Source organism: Candoia aspera, chromosome 1 (genome assembly GCF_035149785.1).
Source record: "Candoia aspera isolate rCanAsp1 chromosome 1, rCanAsp1.hap2, whole genome shotgun sequence".
Classification (NCBI taxonomy): Eukaryota; Metazoa; Chordata; class Lepidosauria; order Squamata; family Boidae; genus Candoia; species Candoia aspera.
The window spans coordinates 2,483,358-2,500,000 of NC_086153.1; the positions used below are offsets into that span (position 1 = coordinate 2,483,358).

The 16,643-nt window shown below is 50.2% G+C and overlaps 1 protein-coding gene across 2 annotated transcripts in view; it reads left to right on the top strand.

The window, feature by feature from the left end:
- SPECC1 (sperm antigen with calponin homology and coiled-coil domains 1) overlaps window positions 1–16,643 on the top strand; it is a 125,467-nt gene that overhangs the window by 75,338 nt on the left and 33,486 nt on the right. For both annotated transcript variants that reach the window (XM_063295768.1, XM_063295775.1), the window contains 4 exons: window positions 2,545–2,690; window positions 4,146–4,246; window positions 8,550–8,631; window positions 16,533–16,643. The exon at window positions 16,533–16,643 is cut by the window's right edge and continues 43 nt beyond it. In XM_063295768.1, coding sequence (XP_063151838.1) covers window positions 2,545–2,690; window positions 4,146–4,246; window positions 8,550–8,631; window positions 16,533–16,643 — 440 coding nt within the window. The remainder of the gene's footprint in view (window positions 1–2,544; window positions 2,691–4,145; window positions 4,247–8,549; window positions 8,632–16,532) is intronic.

Consider the following 16,643-nt stretch of genomic DNA (forward strand, 5'->3'; position numbering starts at 1 on the left):
TAAAAACAAACTGGGGCAGCTGGTCTGCTGCAAAGCAAAAGACCAACCTCCACCGTTCTCCGGAGCTCCAGGAAGACCTCTGGGCTCCATCTGGGCCTCCTCAGCGTTCTTTGCAGATACAAATGCTGGGCGGAGTCCAGGGGAGGCAGAGGGGAGCTGGGGAGGTTAAGAAAAGATTGTCTGGCCACCCTCCTTGTGGTAGCCATGTTGTGAAGGCACCCACAACCGGCTCCCTGCTTCCTAAATGTTCCTGTCAAGCCGCATATTTTAGAGAACCCAAGCTGCCACTCCGTCACCTCCTTTGCCCTCAGATGGCATCTAAGGGGAAGGCGTCAGCGTAAGGGAATGGCCCTATCTAGGTTTGCAGCCCACAAACCAAGTTACAGATTCTTCTGCATACATACAGAGATGTCTGAGCTTGCAACGGGGAGAAGCACACCGCCAGACATTCAGCCAGGAAGGGGAGGATGGGCGTGCCGGGGGCCGGAGCAAGGGGCCTGTTTCTCTGCCTTCCGATGCCCCAACTTCCCTGGCCCTTTGAGCTGGCGGAGACCAGGACTGGCTGTGCCGAAAGAGAAGTGGGAAGCCCCCAGGCCTCGGGGCCTATTCATAGCCTCTCTGGAGTCTTACAGCTGTGAGGATGGGAGGGGGGTGCTTGGGGTGCGACAGATGGACCCGTGGGGGGTGAGCAGAGGAAGAAAAGCACATTCAGAGCTGCTTTCTCTGCCTGCTGCCCGCACATGGGTGCGCTTCCTGCACCCACGCAGGCGGGAACATTCTTTCTTCAGCCGCAGGTGGCCAGTCAAGTCGGGTTTCTTCCCAGACAGCAGCCCCTGCCTGACCCCTTGCAGAAGATCCAGCTGCTGGGCTTAAGGAAATGTATCTGTTGCACCAGCTAAATGGGGGCTCAGTCCTGCTCCCCCCTTGTTCCCACATTGCAGGGACCGCTCTATTGTGCCACTTTAATTTGTCTTGTACCACTTCCTTCGAGGGCAGGGGTTGGCAACAAGGAATGCTGCTGGAGCAGAGCCTTCTCAGTGGTGGGGCCCGGGGAGACCGACCTGGGGGCCCTTGCCTCCCCGTGTAAACACGGTTCCGCCGCATTTTTGGTTCCGAGCTGAGCTTTCTTGCATATATTCCAGTCGTGCCTCCGTGTTCACTGTTTGCTGCCTAATGTTACCGTTACTTACATTTTTACGGGAGGCTTGTGGCCATGCATGCCAGAGAACGAAAACTGCCTCATGGCCGGACAGGCTACTCGGTCTACCTACTCAGTCCCAGCCGGCAGCCTCTGTCTCGGAAATGGCCTTTCTCCCGTTCCTGCTTCCAGGGAAATCTGCCAGAGGTTAGACCTGGGCCTGCTCTGCATGATCTTGATCCAAAGTGTGGCCTCTCGCCTTTTGCAATAAAATAAATCCAAACCACCCTCGGCTTGGTCTTGCTGTTGCTTCTTTACCAAAGCGTTATTTCGCAAACGAGGGTGCAGCGGGCCGCCGTTCCTACCTTCTGAATATCCCACCGGGGAGGGGGGGAAAGGAAAAGCGGCTTCTTGCCAGCGCTGTTGTGCAAACACATTCCAGGGAATCGGTCTCAGATTGCAAGGATGTGTAGCATGATAGCTTTCCAAATTACGTGGCCTGGAACTCCTGAGATTGGAGGGGCTGCTTTGAATCCCTGAGAGAAGGGTGGTACCGATGGGGAGATCGCTTTGAGAAATCGATTGCGGTTACATTTTCTGCACTGGGCGATGCTCAGGTTACACAGTGATCATGCTTGATCGTTTCCACTGACGGTGAGATGGAGGGAGTCTCCCTGGCTGTGTGACTAATCTAATCTTCCGCCAGAGGAGATGCAAATCAAACGGCCATTAAAACATTAGGAACAAGTGAAAGAAGAGATGGCGTGATTGCCACAGGGCATTAGCTCTTGATTTTAGGAGGGAAATCAATAATTAAAATGCCATTGTCATTTGTAAATGTCCCCAGGAAGGCACAGGGGAAAAGCTGAGTTGGGAATGAGGGTGGCTTCGCCAGTTTCAGCTGAAACTCCGCAGAGAGGCATCGGGATGGCACAAGAGGGAGGGAAGGTGTGAAATTGAGCTTGATCCCAGATGCTCTGGGGTGGCACGGTTCTTCCACAGGGAGGCTGGGTGCGGGCGTTTCCTGCTTCCGTGGCAGGGCCAGAAGGGACCTTCCGAATTTCTAAGGCAAGAATCTTTCAACTAAAAAATAAAAGGCTTTTAGCTCATAGCCAGGCCACCGCTGCCGTAGCTCTCCGAAACGGGTCAGGAATTAAACCAGCCTTTTGAGAGATGGATACTTCGTGCCAGTCCCCAAAGCGTTCGCGCCCGTCTGTTCCCGTCCCTGTGTCAGCCTGTGAAACTGTTGGAGAAGCCCAGGAAAATTGACAAAATGGATTTTTGCCTGTGGGTGGGCATTTCTGAGCCAAGAAAAAGGGCGGGGTGAAGGCAATTTGGTCCATATTTGGGGGCTCCCCCCCCAGAGCTGGAACCTCCCATGAATTTTGGACATTTTCCCCCTGCAGGCTGGCACCGGACTCCATCAACTGTGCAGAGGCAGACGCCCCCAATCACTGGCAAGGTGTCTCGGTCAGCCGCCTTTCGCCAACCCCACCTGAGTCCTTGGCCACTGTCAAATCGCTGATCAAGTCATTTGATTTGGGATGCTCAGGTGAGTGGACTGTCGTGGCTTCCTTTTACAACAAGATTTTTTTTTTTCAGATACAGGTAGTCCTCACTTACTGACCGCAATTGGGACTGGCCACTCCATCACTAAGCAATGTGGTCATAAAGTGAAATGTCATGTGACTGTGCTGACTTACGACGTCAGTTCCTGTTGCGGTCATTAAGTGAATCACTGGCGGTCGATAAGCGTGACGTCAGGTGACCGCGACTTGCAACTTCCTGCTGGCTTCCCCAGTGACTTTGCTTCTCAGAAGCCAGCAGGGAAGGTCACAAATGGCGATCACGTGACTGCAGGGATGCTGCTGCGGCTGCAGCTTTGAGGACCAGTCATCAGTCTCCTTTTTCAGCACCGTTGTAACTTTGAATGGTTGCTGATGAGCAGTCGGTAAGTGAGGACTACCTCTACCCTTACAGGGATTTCTGCAAGGGGGTATTCAAAAAGGCAAGATGGCAGTCACTCCCAAAGGGGAGTGGATTTGATCGTGAAGCTGTGGCTGCCATCTTGACTTTTGGCACGCACATGCGCGCACACAGGATGCCCCTGTATCCCTTATTATCTGCCACATCCTGGTTAAGTGTTCCCAATGTGACTTTTCAAGAGCATTTTGGCAAAACGAAGGGATCAGCTGCAAAGCCAGGAGTTGGAAATGAACTTTTCCCAAGGCTTTTTCTGAGGAGGTGGGAGAGAATCATAGACCCCTTGGGTAGGGGGGATATCAGAGGTCATCCAGTCCAACCCACAAGGTCCACTAGCACATCTCTGCCGATGGCCCGCCAGCCTCCATTTGAGGTCCTCTAGTGCAGAAGAAAACACTTCTCACAGCAGCCTGTTCCACCGGCTGACAGCTCCTACAGTCAGGAAGTTGCCCCTGCTATCCAGCCTGCATCTCCTGCATTGTAGTTTTAACTCCAACGGCCACAGAGAATCAGTCCATTCCCAGTTCTGTGGAACAGCCTTCCGAATATTTGAAGAAAGAGAAAGGGACCAAACACGCCTCTTTGCGGAATGTTCTGCTGGGACAGCCTCGCTTGGCACCCAGCAATTTTCACCCCATCCACAGACCTTCCTGCCTGCCATCCTGTTTCACGTGGGGGTAACCGGGTGGAACAAAAGAGAGTCCCATCCTTCTCCTGGCTGCAGGGAGGCGTTCTACTCCTGAATGCCAGGCAACCCAGGGAAAAGTCTGTCGCCTCCTTGCGGCTGGGATTCAGAGGTAGACTGCTCCTGGACAGGGAAGCCCCACACAGCTTTCCACACTTTAGGGTCCCAGATTCTACAAGAGTGCCAGATTCCTTCCCCATCAGCCCCCAGGTGAGAATTTTCCCTCCCCAACCTCTGTAGCACAAAACAGCCTGATTTTGAGTTGCCAGTCTGCTGCTGTTCTCGTCCCAGGACCCCTTGTCCATACATGACTCTCTGCTCCCCTTCCCTCTCTCGCAGGAGGCACTGGGCAAACCGTGCCCATCCACAAGGCGTGCCGGAGTCCTCTGAGCAACATCCCCACCCGGACAGCTCCTGCCGCTGCTGTGTCGCCCATCCAGGTACCCAAAGGACCCTCGCTTGCCTTGCAGAACCTCCAGCTGGGGAGGGTGGTGCCTCTGTCTCAGCATGCGTTTCTCAGTCTCAGCATGCTTTAAGACGGGTGGACCTCCACTCCCAGAATTCCCCAGCCAGCATGTTGACGTTGAGGACCACCTATCCTGCAGCAGGCTGGCTGGGGGATTCTGGGAGCTGAAGTCCACCTATCGTCAAGCATGTTGGCTGGGGAATTCTGGGAGTGGAAGCCCACCCGTTTCAGAGTTGCTGAGATTGAGAAACCCTGTTCTTCGGGGAAATTTTTTTCTGAAAGAAAGGCCGGGTTTTGCCCATCTCCAGCAGGACGGGAAGCTGGTCTGTCTGTTTCTCTTCCTTAAGGCAGCAAATATAAGCAGATCGCAGCACGAGCAGGGGAGGACCCCTCTGACCTCTCTGGAATCCAGCGGAGGGCTTCAGCTTGGTGGAGCCTCTGAGAAAGGAATCTGGTTTTGATCTCTCTGCTTCCCAGAATTCCAGCAAACGATAAACGGAGGGTGCCTGGAGGTCTGCCCGTGGGGGTGCCCGGGAGAAGCAGGCGAGCAAAGATGAGCGATAGCAAGCCAGACACGGTCAGGATTGCTCCGAAATGCTTCCGAAGAATCCCGGTGGAAAGGCAGGCTATCCCAAGCAGCCGTCCCCCACGTTTGTCCTCAGCCCCCGGGTTTCTCAGCGCAAGACCAGCTCCCCAGCCTGTTTGTCCATCCTTCCCTGCTTTGCAGAGCTTTTGAGAAATGCAAAATTTAAAAAATAGTGGGAAAACGGTGGGAGCGCAGCACAATTACCAGTAGAAAAGGCTGCCGTTTCCCTCCCCCCCCAAAATTTGAAAATCCCATCAACCAGGCCGCTGCAGGGTGGTATCTGGATGTCAGCTGTAGAGGATCTTCCTTTTAATACAGTCTATTTTTAATAACTCTTCTATCATTTAAAGAAAGTCAAATTGCATCCCTAACGCGTCGTAAACCAGCCTGCGGAAACTCCCTCTCACATGCACGCCATTGCCACATTTTTTGAAAAGAGCAGTGCCACTTCAGGGCAGTGACCTGATTACAGAATGCTGGTTGGCATTATGGACTTGGCAGGAGGAATTATTCTCTTGCCCCAGGCCTAGCCAGTGTAACTGGGCAACCCTTTCTAAATGAGGATGATTCCCGGCAGACTTTTTGATGATGGGGGAGAAGTTGGCTTTTTTCCCCCTTGGTTGCTTTTCTCCCTTGTTGTGTTACAGTTTGTGCCCGTTCCTTGCTCATCATTTAAGGGCCCCTTTTCCTGAGGGAACTTACTTTGTGAGATTGCCCATCTGCGTGGGCACATGGGGGGTGATGGGGCCTGGGCCTTTAGAAACGAACAGCCTTAAAAAGAAGGAACGACTAAGAAAGAGGGAAAGGGTAAAGGGGAGAGAGGAAGGAAGGAAGGAAGGAAGGAAGGAAGGAAGGAAGGAAGGAAGGAAGGAAGGAAGGAAGGAAGGGGAAGAGAGAGAGAGAGAAAGAAAGAGAAAGAAAAAGAAAGGAAGGAAGGAAGGAAGGAAGGAAGGAAGGAAGGAAGGAAGGAAGGTTAGAGGAAGGAAGAAAGGAAGGAAGGGGAAGAGAGAGAAAGAAAGAAAAAGAAAGAAAGAAAGAAAGAAAGAAAGGTTAGAGGAAGGAAGAAAGGAAGGAAGGAAGGGGAAGAGAGAGAGAGAGAAAGAAAGAGAAAGAAAGAAAAAGAAAGAAAGAAAGAAAGAAAGAAAGAAAGAAAGAAAGAAAGAAAGAAAGGTTAGAGGAAGGAAGAAAGGAAGGAAGGAAGGGGAAGAGAGAAAGAAAGAGAAAGAGAGAGAGAGAAGGAAAGTTAGAGGGAGGGAGGGAGGGAGGGAGGGAGGGAGGGAGGGGAAGAGAGAGAGAGAGAAAGAAAGAGAAAGAAAAAGAAAGGAAGGAAGGAAGGAAGGTTAGAGGAAGGAAGAAAGGAAGGAAGGGGAAGAGAGAGAGAAAGAAAGAGAAAGAAAGAAAAAGAAAGAAAGAAAGAAAGGTTAGAGGAAGGAAGAAAGGAAGGAAGGAAGGGGAAGAGAGAAAGAAAGAAAGAGAGAGAGAGAAGGAAAGTTAGAGGGAGGGAGGGAGGGAGGGAGGGAGGGAGGGAGGGAGGGAAGGAAGGAAGGTTAGAGGAGGGAAGGAGGGAAGGAGAAGAGGAAAGAAGAAAGTGTGAGAGGAACAAGAAAGCCATTGTCTCCCCCTCCCCCCCCCCCGCCAAAACGCCATATTTTTAAAGGAACAGATAACCTGGAAGCGTTCCTGGAGTCATGGTCATACTGCCGCTGACTCCCACATATCCCTCCAGGAAATTCCATCTTGGCTTCAGTCCCCTGCCCGGCAAGGGATTAGGAAATTCGATCCGGGTGGTTTTTCCAGGCTGATTCCACAGCCCGTGCTTGCCAGGAAGGACCATTTGTGGAAGATGCGGCCGAGAGGAGGCAGGCGAATCGCACTGGATGCCAAGGAGGCTCACCTGGAGCGTTTTTTCCTTCCTGGCTGCTGGAATCTGTTTCCCCGCCTTGTGTGGGCTCTTAGAGAGTCAGCCCTGAGAAAGAGAGCTGGGCTTCCCAGGCTGATGCTCGGCCCCAAACAAAACCCTGCCTTGGCATCGCTTCTCTCTCTCTCTCTCTCAAAAGAACTTTATCGATTTTTGAAGTACAGTTAAAATACAAAATATAAAGATTAGCTAGAATGCAGAACTAAAGAAAAAAAGAGAAACGATGAAGGTTCAGAGTTAGAAAGAAAACAGGAAAAGAAAGTGGCTTCTGACCTTCTCCGGTACAGATACAGATACGTATTATACAGATATAATCTCTTACCATTAATTAAACCTTAATAACGTTATTTCTATAAAATCAAACCATTCAATCATCAGAACCCCAAATCAGAGCTTCGTTTTTTTCGGATGCAAGCAAATAACCTAAAAGTGGTTGCCAGACAGAAACAAAATCCAGCCTTGGCGCCGCTTCTCAGATTTAGCCGGGTGCCAAGCAGGATCCACACCTGGCCAGCGGTCGCTTTTGATGCGGTACGCTCTGTCCTGTTGTGCTTTTCGAATCAGAGGAATTGCTTCTTTGCTCCTCCGTGGCCCGACTCTCTGGCGCTGGAGTCCTGAGCAATCTCTGGAGAGGGGAGAGCCCTGTGGCCCAGCAGTTTACACGCCCCAAATCCCAAGGTGGTTCTGCTGCATTTCCGGCTGGAATTCAGAAACTCTCCACACTGTCTGGCGTGCTAGAAAACTGCTGCTGTTGAGCCAGAATCATCAGTTTTTAGACCCAAACATCTGGAGACCGGTACCTTCTCTGCCCTTGGAGTGGACGGCGCTGAACTAAACGGGGCTGACCTCTTAAAGTCAGTGTTCTTCATTCCACGTGCTTCCATGCAGATCGTTGTGTTCACGATGCGTAGAGACTTGGATCTTTTTTTCAAAAAAAAGAAGGAAAGCTAGGATTCCATCTCAGGAGCTTTCGGTACAGTTCTGCAGAGGAATTGCTGAGCCTGTTATCTGTTCTTCTGTAACTGTCTGGTTTGGTTCCGCAACCAAGCAGGACAGATACAGACTTCCGCGGATAGTTAAGTCTGCAGAAAGAATCGCTGCAATCCGCCTGCCTTCTATAGAAGACCTGCATATTGCATGGGTCAAAAGGAGGGCGGAGGAGACTCCTGCAGACCCTTCCCATCCTGGACATGAACCGCTTCAACTTCTACCATCAGGACGGCGCCGCAGAGTACCAAATGTCAAAACATCTAGAGATCAGAACAGTTTTTTCCCTCGTGCCATTGCTCTGTTGAACTCCTAATTAATGTAGCCTGATATAATGATTGATAAGACGTGACTGCTAAGACGTGGCCGGTAATGCTCTGTTGGATGTGAACATACGTCAGACAACAGATGCAGTGTGCTGTCCCTTAATTCTCCCTTTAAATGTGAGCGTGTGTTAGTTCATAGCCGTAGTATTATTTCCTTCCATTTTTTTTTTCTTTCTTGATTGCACAGTTTTAGTGAATAACATTATTGCTTTACTATTGTTTATTTTTGATGTGACGTAAATGTATTGTGAGCTCTTGCACCGAAGTCAAATTCCTTGCACGGCTAATGATACTTAGCCAATAAGTATTCTATTCTCAGAAATGCATCTGCAGGCTAGCTGGGGCTTAAGGGAATTCACACAAGCCATTTGGAGGATAAAGGTTTCTGGAAGTCTGGCTAAAGATTTTTTTGCAGCGAGCGCAGCCCAGAAAATTCTGTTCTGTTCTTTCTCGGTTGCAGAGACATTCTACCTTCAGCAACCCCAAATCTGGTGGGAAGACTTTCTCTAAGCATACCGATCTACTGGAGCTCCCCTTGGGGGGTAAGTGGCCTCGTGCACATGACTGGAATTGCAATTGCAGATGAAATGAAGATTTTATTTTTTATTTATTTTATTTTTCAAATTTCTGTCACTGCCCATCTCCCCCAGAAAGGGGGACTCTGGGCGGTTTACAGTAAAATCAACACTTGAAACCATAAAAATATAAATTACAGTTTAACAAACCAATAAATGAGAATAAAATAGATAGATGAAGATTGCTTTAGTCCTGTCCTGCCTGGGAAAATCACTGACCCCGTCAGGCTGAAATTAAGGGTTGGGAAGGGAGACCAGTTAGTGCAACCCCAGAAGATTTTGACTGGCCACAACCAGGTTATCCTCTCCTTTATTTTATTTATTATTAAATGTATACACCACCCATCCCACTATAAAAGTGGGTCTGGGCAGCTTCCTTGGTCCAAGGGCTGTTAGGCATCTGCTTCCTCCAGAACCAACTGGGATTGTAAATATCCTGATATTAGCAAATATTAACTATTCTTCATTCATTTAGAGAACGGAATGATACAGTCTGCAGTAGCCCCCAGCATCCATTCTGCACCCAGCTCTCCCTCCCTCCCTCCCTCCCTCCCTCCCTCCCTCCCTCCCTCCCTCCCTCCCTTCCTTCCTTCCTTCCTTCCTTCCTTCCTTCCTTCCTTCCTTCCTTTTCTATATGGCTTATATTCATAAACGCCTAACAGTAAACATGGAAAAACAATCATGTCACAGATGCGCTCCATGCAGTTACCCATCTAACTGGGCTTCCCCACCCCCAAGGCCCTGTGGCACAGTCCTTTTTATTGATTGCAGGGGTCGAGCTGTTCTGGAGTGAGGGGGCTGTGACCAAGAAGCCCATGCTCCCAACTCACTCCCTGTAACTTCCTCGGTTGGGGGTGGCTGCGTTGCTCCCTCCCCTCTGGCTCTTACTGGGTGGGCAGAATCCAGCTAGAGAAGATGGTCCCAAAGGTCATGAGGACCTGTGGCATGACAGGCTTGATAGATGATAACCAGCCTTGAATTGGGCCTGGCCACCTCCGGGCAGCCAATCCACCTTCCGCAAAAGAGGTGCCATTCTGCTGAACCAGCCACCCCAGTCAGCAGGCACCGGCTGCATTCTGTGCCAGCTGCGGCTTCCAAGTCATCTTCAAGGGCAGTCCCATAAAGAGAGAATCACAGTAGTCTAGCTGACGGCTTGCAAAGTGATGAAGTGCTGTTTTCTGTCCTTCCTGGTCCAGCAAAGGATACCGTTGGCGGCCACCCAAAGCTGGCCAAAGGCTCTCCTGGGGTCTAGGAGAATCCCTAGACTGTTCACCTTCTTCTTCCGTGGTAGGGCAACCCCACCAGGAAGAAAGATGGAGCATCTGTGGTACCCTGTTCTCTGCAGTCCCCTGCAGGCAGGGACTCCGTCTTGCTCTGCTTTCGGTCTAAGTTTACTCCATTCTGTCCAGCACCAGATCAAGACTTCTACCACATCTGCTCAGCCTGGGGTGAAGATGGGTATCATCAGGGTATAAGGCCGGGTACCATCAGGGTATTAATAATCTCTAATCATTAATCAAATGTGGCCAATAAAATGTGGTGGCAAATCCACAGATTTTCAGTAGTGTGATTTCAGTGATTTTAAGACAGGTTAATGCTTAGAAGAGGTTCGGTCAGCATCTCCAGGTTTTAGGGCGGTTGGGACAGGGCCCTATTGAGCCCTTAAAACTGCCCTGTGAGGTAGACCAGCATTTTGCCAATGTGTTCCCTGCACCTGTCCACTGACTTCTTAATTTTTAGTTCATTATATTCGTACACTGCCCTTTCCCCAAGAAACTTATGAAGGCAAATGTGGTTTTTCCTCCCTTCTGTTTCTTGCCACAACAATCCTATGAGGTAGGTTTGGCTCAGGACCCAAACAGCTGACCTCACAATTCTTGTAGCCTAGCAAGGATTTGGAGCTTGTTTTCCCCTGTCTTGTGTGAGACAATCTCTCTGCATGATGAGTTCTAAGTACAGGTAGTCCTCACTTAACGACCACAATTGGGACCGGTATTTTGTTTGCTAAACGAAGCAGTTATTAAGCAAATCAGACCCAATTTTACCACCTTTTTTGCAGTGGGCATTAAGCGAATCACCACGGCTGTTAAACGAAACACATGGTCATTAAGCAAATCACATGGTTCCTGGCCAGAAAGGTAGAAAATGGTGATCACATGACCACGGGATGCTGCAAGGGTCATAAACGCGAACCAGTTGTCAAGTGCCCAAATTGTGATCATGTGACTGTGGGGATGCCGTGATGATTGTAAGTGTGAGGACCGATTGCAAGTCATTTTTTTCAGCACCGTCGTAAGTCTGAACCATCGCTAAAGGAATGGTTGTTAAGTGAGGACCACCTGTATTTTGTGTCTCCCGGGGATGGTGGGGAACAAGAGAAGAAATCCTTTTCTTTCTGGGCTTCTCTAAATTCTCGTGCTGGAAAAGACATCATTTCCCATTTCTTTGGAAGTCGAATGAATCATCATCCCGCTAGAAACTGCTGGGGGCTAAAGTTAAAATAATCAGACTGGCACCAGTTTATCTGCCCATCTGAAAAGAAGCCACAGGTGCAGCTTGGCAGTATGTTCAGCCATTCTGCTGCGGGAGAAATCAAGCCAGAGCCCGCCAACCCATCGGTTTGTTCCTGCTGAAGCCATCTCAGATATTTCAGCTTCTTCATCCCAAGGGACCCATGGCCTTTCATCTCGAGTTCAGCATTATCGGACCTTTCAGAGCCGGGGCGGAAGCTGGGCAGGGATGCCGGCCCGTTGAATGGGTGCCCAAATGCCAGTCGTGCCAAAGTCTCTCTCAACCGGCCCCTTTTTAATGCTGCAGGATGAAACCCAAGGCCAGCTCTCGTTGGGCAGAGGAGAGCATTCACTGTGCCGTTGTGCGCAGGCCAAGTCAGTTTTTTTGGGTCTGTGTTAATGCGCTGGAGCCTTTAGCAGCTCAGCAACCTTTCAGCACTTTTCAAATCCTCTCCCCCCCCCACTTTTTTCAGGGAAGGGGGGAAAACTCCCGTCCCCTTCTCCTTTCCAAGGCCTCTGATGTCCCTGTTCTCTTGCAAGGAAGCACAGCGAAGTTTTTGTGCCTGTCCCTTCCCACCCCCCAAACTCCCTCCTGCCAAAATCTGGTGGCAAAATGACAAATCTCAGAGGCGCCATGGGAGTGGGTGGGCTTTAAAATATGAATGAAGCCCTAAAATAGAACCTTTTATAGTGCTTGTCCCCTCATCCCTCAAAAGAAATTTAAAGTTTCCACACACACACAAAACGCTACCCCCAACTGAAGCAAAGTTATGGGCCCCTAGGCTTGGGGGATTCAGTCAAGTGTCAACAATTTGCAACCTGGGTTTTTTGGGGGGGGTGGGGAGTGCTACAGAAATGGCCACCACGAAGGCCATAAAAGCTTGATTCACACATGACAATGAGTTATCGTGAGGTGGGAGGGAAGGCCACATGCGTCTCCCAGCATGTTTTTGAAGGCCCTCAAAGTCAAGTTTACACAAATGGAATTTTGTGGCAGGGATCTTTTGAACTTTCCCTTCCCACACAGAAGTTCAGCCTTAAAATATATTTTCCTACAGTGGGGTTAGGGCATTCTAGAAAGAGGATCTCTGCCTGCAGGGATTAGATTACATCTGCTGTCACTTCCAGGGAGGGAGAAGATCAGTTCGGACCCGCTATATCCCGGAAAACACCGAACCCATTCGTCCGTCCCCCTCCCCGTTGTCTTCTCTTTTCCTGCTTATCTTCGCCAAAGACAAGGTGACAAACCAGCTCATGGACAGCAATTTGCTCTCGGCGAGTATATTGTAGGAAATCTCCAATGCCCGGGGTTGAGCCAAGGGGCTAACCTCCAATGATGCCCCACTGGACCATCTCGTGTTCCTTCTGGGCTCTCTCGCCCCAAACCACACGACATTCACATTGTCCAGAGCGCTGCTCACCGCTCTTCCGGGGAACCAGACATCCTGGCCACTGAAGGAGATGAAATGCAGTGGCACTAGGCCCCCTCTCCTCCCATTGCCCTTTGCTGAGGGAACTTCAGTCTCCATCAATCTCCTCAACTGGCTCTGCCAGGTCATGTTTCAACCCCCAAGGCCCCCAATTTTTTCTACCCCAGAGATTCCTGAGAAGCTTAGGAGATACTTACTTGTGCCTTGACCTTAACAGAATGGGCCCTTGGCAAGGACCTCCTAACCTCGAGGGATAAAGGTTGTCCTTGCTTAACAACCATTCATTTAGTGATGGTTCAGACTTATGACGCTGCTGGAAAAACCAACTTGTGAGTGGTCCTCACTCTTATGACCATCGCAGCATCCCATGGCCATGTGACCACCATTTTTAACCTTCCAGGCGGGCTTCTGGCAAGCAAAATCAATGGGGAACTGTGTGATTTGTTTAATGACCATGTGGTTTGCTTAATGACCACTGAAAAAAAGGTCATAAAGTTGGGTTGGATTCACTTAATGACCCCTTCGCTTAGCAACCAAAATGCCGGTCCCAATTGTGGTTGTTAAGCGAGGACTGCCTGTACAAGGTATGAAAGGCGTCCTCTTTCAGGGCTCCAACCTGAATGGAAGGAGCAAAGAGGGGATGGGGAAAGGGGGCTGGTCCCCTTCCCCTTCCTTGGAAGCTGACTTAGGTCTCTAGGTTGAGCCCAGGCCGCCACTGAGGTTGAAGAGCCCGGTTACCAAGTACAGAAAATCTCCTCCTTACGTGCAAGGCAGTTTAGATGCCTCCTTTCCAGCCCAGCCACATAAGGAAGGTGGGAGAGTCCTTCCTGGGTAAGAAAGAAGACCTACAGGCGGACTCCAAATCCACCTAGCTTTTCTAAAAAGCAGATTTCCCACGGCTGCTCAAGAAATTCTTTGTCAGCCCCACGAGGTAGAGCAGAGCAGGAAATCAACTCCACAGGAAGGCTAAAATTACTTTCCTTGAGGTTGGCTCGAATAACAGAATCATGCAGGTCAGAGCGTGCTGGACCCCCTTCCCCTTCTTATACTCCTGTGAATCAGGGAGGTGCCTGCCCAAGCTGCTTCTGGATGTTATCTGGACCTTCTGGGCTTAAAAAATGTTTCAGCCCCTTTTCCTCAGGCATCATTCCTGCATATTTCCATCAAGGTTATTTTTTACTCTCTACAGCAGTGTTTCTCAACCTTGGGAACTTTAAGATGTGTGGACTTCAACTCCCAGAATTCCTCAGCCAGCCTTGGGAATTCTGGGAGTTGGAGTCCACATGCCTTAAAGTTCCCAAGGTTGAGAAACACTGAATTAACAGAATCTTGCAAGACTAAAAGTATTTCTCCCTTCCCTTCCTTTTACTCTCCAGAAAACTGGGTAGGGTCCCTTCTGAAATGCTTCCCATGCCCTTCCTCCTCCTGTGGGCTGAGATAACTGTTACCCACCAGTTATCCAGTCTGCAGCTCTCCCTCCTGTCTCCCAAGGTCATTCCCACATATTATACCTGGTGGTGCATCCATCTCAGACCTCATCTAGGGACCCCTGGGGAATAAAGACCGCGAGGCCTCCTTAGATACCCAGAGGACAGGAAGGTGGACCTTCAACAGAGCTGGGCCCATGAGGCTACTGTCTTTGAATTAAGGCTCCCCTTGCCATGGCTGTTTTCTCTAGGCCATGGTCCAGTGGACCAAGCAGCTGTCCCTTTCATTTATTCCAGCCTGCGTTCATCACCCTTCCTCGTTTACCCTTGTCAAATCTGAGTTTCAGGCATGAGAGGCATGGAGGGCACAGCAGTGACTCTTCACATTTCCCAGCCCCAGACCAAGCTTAGAAGAGTTTTACTTAGTACTAATAGTCCTCTTATATAATGTTATGTGGGAAAGACCGTGAGAGATGGGGCGAAGAGATGCTAGATGCCCAGGGAACGGCCAGATAAGAGAGGGCATGGCCCGCAGTTGGATAATGGGAGGAGAAAGAAGCTCAGAAGGGACCCTCCTTAGCTTCTCAGGCTGTAAAGGAGACAGAGGGAGATTTGTACTTTCCGACTTACAAGAATCTTGTAACGGTATGTGGGAAAGACCTTGAGAGATGGGGCAAAGAGATGCTGCCCAGGGACTGGCCAGATAAGAGCGGGCATAGCCTGAAGCTGCATAATGGGTGGGGAAAGAGGCTCAGAAGGGACCGTCCCCAGTTTCTCAGGCTGTAAAGGAGACGGCGGGAGAATTGCACTTTCAGACCTGCAAGATTCTGTTCATGCAGCCTTACAATAAAGTAGAATTAGCTCATCTGGCCGTGTTTCCTGTCTGGGCTACCTGGGAAGGCTGACCTCTTAGTTCCAGGCACCCAGTTTTCATTGGGATGACCTCTGTTGCCTTTTAGCAAGCTGACTGCTGGGTATGAATGCAGAAACGTTTAAAAACAGCACGTTCTCAAGAGCACTTATATTCTTTGGGCCAGGGATGCGGGAGTCAGGATGAGCTTGTTTTCAAGGTTGGAGTGAACACATTAAAAGGGGGGGGAGGGGGGGAGAGAGGGGTTTATTGGATTCCACTATTGCCTTAATTGACCAGATGGTTAAATGGCAGAAACAAAAGCATGGTGCAAGACCGCAACAGTTTCCTGCAGCTTCAGATACGTGGTCTGAGATGATCCGAGCCAGAAATCTCTGGGGGGAGTGCGTGATTCCTGGAAAAAAAAAAGCTGGGTGTGCGGGGGACCTGCTTGGTGCCGTGGTTCCTCTTTTCACAAATTCTGCTTATGGATTATTTTCAATCTCCTTTGCTGATAACTCTGTTCTTCCTGGGAAGGGTGAGGCTGGCTGGAAACCAAAACAACACCACCCGTGCTGCCACTTTGCGTTGATAGTGCCCAGTTGGTGAATTCCAGAAATATTCCTCCTCCCCTGCCCACCCTCTACCATGGACGAAGCCCAGGTTCACACGTACTGTTAGCCCTGCGAGGTAGTCCAGACAAGGAGTACAACCAGAAGTACTAGCTCAATTTAATTGTAAGGTTCCATTAACAGAATCTTGCAAGACCGAAAGTATTTCTCTCCTCCTCTCCTTTTACTCTCCGGAAAACCAGGGAGGGTCCCTCCTGAAACGCTTCCCACACCTTCCCTCCTTCTGTGGGCTGAGCTATCTTTTACACGCCAGTTGTCCCGTCTGCGGCTCTCCCTCCTGTCTCCCAAGGCCATTCCCGCACACCGTAACCCAAAACCGCAGGCAGGACTTTGAAGGCAGCAGCATTCTCTGTCGTGGCTGCTCTCTTCAAAACTTGGCGTCCAGGGTAGACTGCCTTGAGACAGTGAGGTTCTGGCTCAGCCGGTTTGCTTTCCAGATGCGTTTCACTACAGTTCTGATCCTCTCCTGCTGGATCAGAGCAGCATATAAACCCCGGTAAATAAAGGAATAAAATGAACACCCACACCAAGCTGGGTTTGTGTTACATGGCCCACCACAGAGTACTGCACTGTACTAATATTTTGAAAAGGGAGAGAAATGCCTCTTGGTTCCCAGGGCGGTTTCCAGATCCACTCCTGTTGGTGCTAAATAGTTATTTCACTCCCCTTCCATGGAACTGAATGGAGCATCCGTGGAGAAATGGCATCCATGGGGCCTTCACCTCCTGAGTAAAAGGCAGGATAAAAATCTTGCAAGTAAAATACAAAACGTCATCCGACAAGGCCCCGCTTGGGAAAGTCGGTTTCGTATGTGAACGATTTCCAAGGAAGCCGACGTGCCGTCATGGTGGCAGATAGGATTTCATCCTTTCTCCGACTCTAGAGGAGTTATTCAACCCCCGCGGGAGGCGCAAATTCAATTCGCGTCTTGATGTCTGCCAGCCGTCTCTCTAGGTTCTCTCGCTGAGGGATTGCAGGCTTTAATATGGTCCTTCTCTGTTCTCCCCTTCCCTCTGAAGACCTGCTCAAGGGGAGAAGTGAGGAGCTGAAGCCGGACCCTTTCCTGCGCAAGAGCCCCTCCCTGGAATCTCTCAGCAAGCCCCCCACCGTGACTTTTGCCGGCAGGATGT